The following is an 8,377-nucleotide window of genomic DNA, read 5'->3' on the forward strand; positions in this document are numbered from 1 at the left end:
GATGACCCTAAAATATCCCCTTTAACCTATAACCTTTTGGCCTTGACTTTTCCTTGACTAATTCAAAATATGAAATTGATATCTTACATGAGCAATTTAAAAGGAGGAAGGTGTACAAAGACAGACAAACAAATCAAAAACAATTTGTTAATGATCATTTGATCCAAGGATATCTCATATCCATAAATACTAAAGTACATGCTTGTTTTAGAATGACATTGCTGAGTAAAGTGGAATTAAAGCCATATTCTTTTTTTATTTGCAGAGTCTTTTCTAATGCACTGATCCACTAATCAAATCAGGAACACTTGCAAAAATCTGTGGAACTGCAGTTCTATTCAAATACACCAACTTATATTATCCATGATACCAAACTAGATTTTTTTTTTAACCTTTTCTTCTTTCCAGAGCATTGTTTATGTTAACCATAAATGAAGACCTTAGTAAATATACTTATATCCTACACATAGATTGAATATTGACATAACAAGAAATGAGGGGTATGTCAACAAAAACTGCGCCATAAATTAGGATAACTGTCCCTCAACATCAAATACATATTGTGACCTTGTGCTTCATAGGTTATCTCCACTCAAAAGTAATTACATAAAGAACTCACTATGAAATGTCAACTCTGTCAATATACCTCTCCTAATGTATCTAGCTTTGCAACCGAGGGGGTGTTTTCATGTCATTGCCTACTTGTACATTGTAACTTAATACTAAGGATATTTTATAGATTAAAACACTGTATGATACTCAGATTTGAGAAAGCAGACCTCATCTGTACTAAGTGATTTATCGTGCATTTCATCTTATAATTACATATACATTACAACTATACCTGGAAGAGACACATTCTCCTGGGAATTTAGAACTCATAAACACCAGCGAAAATGCTCCTTCCTAAAAAAGAAAATTAATTCAGAACATGATATCACACCAATTTGAAAAAAAAAAACCCCATCTTATGCTGGTTTAAAAACACAAATTCTTTTTGTGGTGAAGTGTTGATTTAGTAAATGATTATGTGAGAGACTGAACAATATACCAGCTGTTGAATTGTGAGCTCCACCAACTCTCTGAAGGAAATGGCCGAATTTTTGTGGTTGTCATAAATGTGTTTCACCAGCTTCACAATCACTTCTGTATCGGTTTCCGATTCAAACTCGTATCCCTTGGAGATCTAACATTCAGAGAAAGACATAGAGGATGACATTACAAGAAGAAAAACCACAACCACACTTAATCAGAATACAAATTCTAAAGTCCTCCGAGAACAGAGAATTTTACAAAAATCATCTAGGATACTAGTACATCTTTTTATAAGAAAGCAATGTTTTTTAATTACAGGTAAAAGTACAAAAATACGCTGAAGATTTCCTCACCAGAAATGATTTCAAGTCTTTGTAGTTTGTGATGATGCCATTGTGCACAACAAGAAATTCTGAAAGTAGACGCTCAATAATAACCACACTACTGAATTTATTCTTAAACAAATGAAGGCTGATAAAGCCGAGGACAAATGCAGTTGTGACAATTGAATGACACATTTCATTAGAACACTTAACATGCTTCCGTACCATTGGAACTGTCCGACCTCTGGGGATGGCTGTTTACGGGACTCGGTTCCCCGTGTGTGGCCCAGCGGGTGTGAGCAATACCAATATGGGTTTCATACTCCTTCTCCATATCCAGATCGGTGCGCTCTACAAATGTAACACCATCGTAGAATACGTTTACTTCTGAGAATACCTATATATCTACTGTAGTTGAACACGCAACAGAAAGCTACATAATAGGAAAACAGAGGTCAAATCTTTGAAACAGCCATATATTTACATAAAACCTACGTTCAATCTCTTCCTGTAGCCTTACAACTTTCCCTTTCTGTTTAATCATTTGAAGTTCATGGCTTCCATTCTTTACGTTGCTTCCTTCAAATCCAACTCCTGTAAAACCACACACCCGAGGACTATACATATATACGATAACAAAGCTTCTGGGCAACAATACAACACAAATCACTGGAAACACAAAGCTTGAAGTTAAACTCCTCTATTATTCCATACCGGAGATCATGTTCGATACAGTTTCACATAATGTCTTTGATAATTAGTCATTATTATAAGAAGAAATCAAACTTAACGAATTTTTTAAGTCTACTTATTTCTAATTCAAATGCTAATATTTTCTGTAGTAGAACACGTCGCATCACACAATATGATTTGTAAGGGTCTGAAGAGCAGTTTCGACCAGTTCGTTTTGTGACCTTGACCTACCTGCTGAGTCGTAACCTCTGTATTCCATTCGTTTCAATCCATTGACGAGGATATCCAGGATTTCCTTCCGTTTGGCAGGAACCAGGTAATTGAGGTATGCTATTATTCCTGTAAAACATTAATTACAAAACAATAACTTTCAAAATCATTAACAAGCTTAAACTGATCATCCCCTCTACACAGTCAGCAATGGCTAACTTCATTTCTGACCAATTAATAGAAATTGAAGCATCCAAAAGATTTCAGTGCAGATTTCACTTCAGTACTGTATATGTACAGTCGGGGGTGCTTTTTCTCCAATTCAATGTTTTCTCTTATCTTGTTCTTATCCTATACAGGTGAATGTAAAACTAGAAGAACAAAACTTTGGTTATTTTACTGTAAATTGTAGACTGGATGAAATCATTTTCCAATGCATATATGGCCGAAAATTTCATGAGATGAAATATATCCCTTACAGTGCACTGTGTGTTAGCTGCAGATCTGCAACTCTGGCAAAATATTGGGACAGTCACAGGTGTAGTCTGTCCCAATATTTTCCTAGAGAGCTACAAATATACAGCTGTGTTTACAAGTACAAACAATCACTAACCCCCCCCCCCCTTTCACCCCTGGCATGGAGGAGAAAGTATGACCTTGACCTTAATGAACTGACTTACACTTTAGGTTTTTCCTTGACCTTTGACCATATGGTTTCATCAAGTGTATTTCTAAAATTACAGACAGGCAAAGAAACAGACAATTCAAATCACCTCCCACTCTCCAGCCATCTAGGTCTTCAATCTTAGGACATAATGCGTCTAACCATCAAATTTTATGTTCTAGTGCTGACCGGAATACCAGTTTAAATTTTAAATCTACCTCAGTACCACATATACTAACTGCAGGGGCATTATCTGTCATTTTGTCACCAAAAATTGAATTCAATAAAAATTGCTCTATATGACAAACTTCGGTAACAACACCAGTATTTACTTATTTTAAATACTTTTAAACCTCGAAGTAGGCAATGCCATGAAAATGTAATTTTGGTGATTAAATAATTATTGCCTTGCAAGATAATAGTTCTTCCTTATCTATTTCTTTACACTAAAAGCAGTTATCTAATGTAGTTTTATTAAGTTTCTCTTGTTTTTCTACAAAATGTTTTTATTAAGTCATTATCATATATTCCTTTGCCACTGAGAGATTTTTTTTCTCTAAATGGTTGCCTTCATTTTCATAGCTAATGCCCCTTTAAGATTTATAGTGATCACAAACCAATATTTAATTAGAGTTCTGGAATTTTAATATGAACAGAATCATCTACTGTGTCAGCTTAAATGTAAACAAATCCTACAACATCAAAAATCAAGAACAGAAATGGTAAAAATTTAAAATACCGGATATTAAAACTTTACAACAGATGGTTGGTCTACCCACGCAATCATTTGTAGATTACAACCATGACTTTAACCCATCATAAATAATGGCCATCACAATAAACCCTACTCCTCAGAACAGATGAAGCATGCTAGATGTCAGTAGTTCTTAATTATAACTCTTCTTTTTATGATTTGAATCTTTTGATGGTTGATGATGAGAAAATGTAACAGACAGGAGCTCTGGTTATGCAGGACGGCCATGTAAAACTAGCACAGTATCAAAGCATCCTATGACAATTACATTTATATCTTTATAATTGAGTAATGAATGCTATTATTGATCAAACAGAAAAAAATTTGCCCCAACAAAATCTCAGTGACACCAGCGTCACCTCACGGTCGTGATTGACTAAACAAGGATAAGTTGCTGGTACGTTCGATGCACATATTTTATGAAGGGGAGTCCCTCATTGGCTCTTGTAACATGTGTTATCATCATCAATATATTAACTGTCAATAACGGATATCTTATTCTCAGTTTAGGCGTCATATTTACAGTACAACAAAAATCAGGGACTTAAATATATATTTTAACATACAGTGTTGTCAGCTTATCATATGTAATACTTTTCTCTTTTTTAAGGGCTACTTTCTCAATTGAACCTTGTCTAATACATACATACACAGTTCATATACCAAGAGATATGATTGCTTCAACATACTGATTTGGTAAATGTGAACAAATCAAACTTGAATTAACCACGAGTTAAATTGTTTTCTTTTTAATTTCCGTAGTAAATTTTTTGTAGTAAATCCTGTTGATGGCATCAGACATCGTTGTTGGGATATGTTTGCGTAACCTGTATGCTCTAATGCTCCACCTTCATTGACGTGATAGAAAAGAATGTGTATGTCCTTAACAACACTGCTATTAATTATGATACACACCCCTCATTAACAGAGCTCGTTATTCATGAAATACAACAGGCAGTGAGAAAACAATGTCCAGGTATCGTGCAATTTAAGACAGTTTTGTCAAAGGCATCATTTTCCCATGCATAGATTGACGTCCTTTAATTCAACATTTTATTTTTAGCAATGCATGCTATAAACCTAACCCTATATACATTTTTGGGAAAACTTCACAGAAATGGACATATTTTCCTTGGAATAGATTATTGCATAATCTAGGTGATAACCTCTGAACTTCTTCCTTGTCGATTTTTCAATATCCAGGTGCAAACAATAGACTTTAAATATGAACAAGTTGCAACTAATGCATTATTCTAAGAAATTTATTTTTGAATGTTAGTTTTCTGTAAATCTTATCATGAGCATTTTATCTGTGTCTAGATAAAGTCCAATAGTTTGTCATTTAGACATTTTGTTAAAAAGCTGCACAGTTTCTACATGAAGGTATTCTGCAAACCCAATCTTAAGCTTCACTATACGTACATGTTAGTAGACTAGTGGTTGAATATTGCTGGCATCTACAGCTCTGATTACATCCCACAGACATGATCTGACATTTTAAAAGCTCTACAAACATTGCATTGTGTGTCCTCTCCATGTCCAGTGCTATTATCATTGTAAATTAAAACCGATGTGACGAAGGTCCATATAGATCCAGAGAGTGCATGTATATCAAGAGGTAGAACAAGGTCTAAACAAATTCCCTCACACAAATAAACTTTAATCTAACACATAAAAACTTTCTTTAATATACAATTGTAGTTATTTATTGAAAATAAAGAATTAAAAGACATATTTATTACATTTCCTTGAATTTCATACTGACCTCCTCCTTCAATCAATGGTGTTACGGCCTCCATTATTTCTTAAATGACTGCTGCAGCTGAGTTTTGCACTAGTTACGTTTCTAAATATTTTTTGTCAATAACAATCATTAATTGCAACACTATTTTATTTTCTTTCACTGAGAAAATTGCAACTTTCATTTACTTTTTACTTCTTCTCAAATCAATATAGCGATTTAAATTGATTTACTGGTAATCAGTCCCAGGACAATTATTAAAGTTGAAATCGCACCAACCATTTCAAACTTCCTAGTATATATCTTAAGTTAAGCCAACTTGGATGGGGTTGAGTTCCTTTCAAAGAGTCTTTTAGTTCTATATTTAGACACTACCAGGAAGAGCTTAACACACAAAAGAATTTGCATTAAAAGGTATATCTATTGTGTAGAGAATCCAAAGCTCAAGTTCACAACACGTTGCATTTAAACCAAAAAAATACCATTGTTCAGACTCAATGCCTCAGTGTATAAAAATAACAAAAAACCAAAAATTCTTATAAAAATTTGAAAATGTTGTACTCAGTGCACAGACTTCATCAACATGAAGAAAATTAAAACAACTACACTGTACCACTTTCACTGTTTGATATGTTGATTCACACATTCCCACCTAGATACCAAAACTTGTTATGTAACATTTTCTCTTTTTCAGTAAAACCCATCTATGTCATTCAATCTTACAAACTGGTCTATTATTTAGTTAATCATGTTCACAAGTGTCAATTATATATATATACGACTGAAGAAAACTGGTAACACGGTCGAACTATTTCTACAAAGTTTTTAGATTTTTTTTTATTTTAGATTTTACTTCGAAAAAAGATACTTTTATTTTCTATATATAAATGATATTCAAATTGTATCAAATAAATAAAAATCATCCACTTCACAACTTTTCCAAGACATACTGCAATGTTCCAAAAAGGTTTTTAGTCTGGTTTACCCAACGACATCGGTTAAATAAATATCTTATTATACATGTATTTTCAATGGTTACTTTGTGAAAAAATTACTTTAAAAATAATCAAGGCTTGCAGGAGTAAACACGGTGCTATAATAATCATGATCTCATTTTTACCAGACTGGTTGAACATAGTCTCACGAAAAACCATCTAACATTAATGATTTGAATTTGTGAGATACATTATAGCAGTAATTTATTTAATTGATTAATAAAAAAAATACTGAACAAGATTTGTGAGTGATCAGATTGGATGTCACCATGACTTTATAATTAAAAAGCGTAGATGCAAACTGGCCAAATCAATATTATGATTTCCCCGAATCTGCCAATAATCAGTGTCGTTTCATCATCAAATGCTCACCTCTTTCAAGACACATTATGATTATGGGATCTTCCATAATGGACGATTTTATCTCATTTAAAAAATCTTTTACAGTATTTCCATTTGTGCAAACATGAATTTATTCATTCAGAAGATTGAGAGGTAGACAACTGAGCACAGTACATTTAATTAGTTTACCTGTAGAAATGAATGCACTATATATATATGTGCAAACTAAAATAACATAAAATTAACAACCATCATACCTAACCTAGACAAAAAATTAATTTACAACATTAGATATCATCCGATCTGAATGGACTGATTATTTTATTTTGTTACACTTTGTATTCAATTCCATCCTTTGGATCCGCCATTATAAACACACAGTCACAGATACACGTCAAAATAATGCAATGTTTCATCACACTGCAAAAATACTCTAAACATCTAGGCATGTAGATCATATCTTACAGTTACAGTCCGGTACTAATGGCCCGTCTTTGATACACAAAATTAGTCAATTTTCTAAATATCAACAGAAATTTCACGACTAGACATCTTATCTTGTTTCGTGTTTTTTAGTTGCCAAGAGTCATTATGCGGCAAGAAATCAAAGCTTACAAGAAAAAAACATATACTGAACTACAAATTTTAACCCTGCATTATTTAAAACTTCATACCCAGTGTCCCTGTCAACTTACCGCACATGTCGTCGCTCTGTCGTCTCTCTAGTAAACAACGCCACGTTCGTTCAGGAAAACCCCTTATATCCTTATCACAGGAGGCCGCTTAAATCACTTCCGTTTAAAAACGATAGGTAATTCTTATCTGAGGTAAGAATGAGTTGACCATACTACACCGTATCGCAAGCAATCATTCACGTAAATTGGGGCGTATCGTATCCGTGTGTAACGGGGTATGTCAATCATGACGATAACGGCGCATATTCGGTTGTTTCCCCCATTGCGGTTGTCGGAGGTTTTGGTCCTTTGCACGTTCGACCCTAGGAAGTTTAGGCCCATACATTCTACCCTCATAGATTTCGGTCAGCCATGCGAAAGTGTTGAACACCGGAAAGTACAAAGGTTGGGGTTTAGATCGAAAGTGTATTTGTTTGTTTTGGTTTAGAGAATCTATCACTCAAGTAGAGGATAGAGAAGTCACTAGCTTTTGGTAAAGTGCCATCTCGCTCTAAAGCCGTAGCAGCGAGGGTTCTTCATCATGCCAACACCAACCATGACATGGAACCTCCGTTTGTAAGGTCATATCCGAAAAACTCATAATTCTTTTGAAACCCAGGTCCTATCGGTTGCGAAGCAAGCCTTATACTACCCCCCCCCCCCCTAATTATTTCACACTGATTAGGCCTACATGTACTTCGTTTACCCGATCGAGATATCTAAGGGATCACAACGGATGTGACCGGTAGACAAGGGAGGCTTACTCCTTCTAGGCACAGCTGATCCCACATCTGGTATTTCCAAGGGTCCATGTTTGCCTTGCTCTTAATTATTGTATTCTTTAAAGGAGTAAGGAATTGATTAATGTTGTTATCTTCACCTTTTCTACCAGTTAAAAGTCAATTTAAAAAGGCCAGAATATATATACATATTGTATTAAAAAATA

At 34.3% G+C, this 8,377-nt stretch overlaps 1 protein-coding gene across 12 annotated transcripts in view; it reads right to left on the reverse strand.

Annotated features, from left to right (window-relative positions):
- The window catches only part of LOC125668355 (glutamine--fructose-6-phosphate aminotransferase [isomerizing] 1-like), a 28,260-nt gene extending 20,514 nt beyond the window's left edge, over positions 1-7,746 (reverse strand). For 9 of the 12 annotated variants that reach the window (XM_048902349.2, XM_048902356.2, XM_048902355.2 and 6 more), the window contains exons 1-7: positions 5,445-5,948; positions 2,283-2,390; positions 1,854-1,952; positions 1,584-1,709; positions 1,389-1,447; positions 1,052-1,186; positions 845-906 (exon numbers count right to left, since the gene is read on the reverse strand). In XM_048902349.2, the coding sequence (XP_048758306.2) occupies positions 845-906; positions 1,052-1,186; positions 1,389-1,447; positions 1,584-1,709; positions 1,854-1,952; positions 2,283-2,390; positions 5,445-5,478 (623 nt within the window). In that variant the 5' untranslated portion in view covers positions 5,479-5,948. Of the gene's footprint in view, positions 1-844; positions 907-1,051; positions 1,187-1,388; positions 1,448-1,583; positions 1,710-1,853; positions 1,953-2,282; positions 2,391-5,444; positions 5,949-7,452 lie in introns of those variants that run through there. The other 3 variants (XM_056163760.1, XM_056163759.1, XM_048902352.2) reach the window with 2 other exon arrangements.
- Positions 7,747-8,377: the final 631 nt, after the last annotated feature.

The sequence above is a fragment of the Ostrea edulis genome, chromosome 4 (genome assembly GCF_947568905.1).
Source record: "Ostrea edulis chromosome 4, xbOstEdul1.1, whole genome shotgun sequence".
NCBI lineage: Eukaryota > Metazoa > Mollusca > Bivalvia > Ostreida > Ostreidae > Ostrea > Ostrea edulis.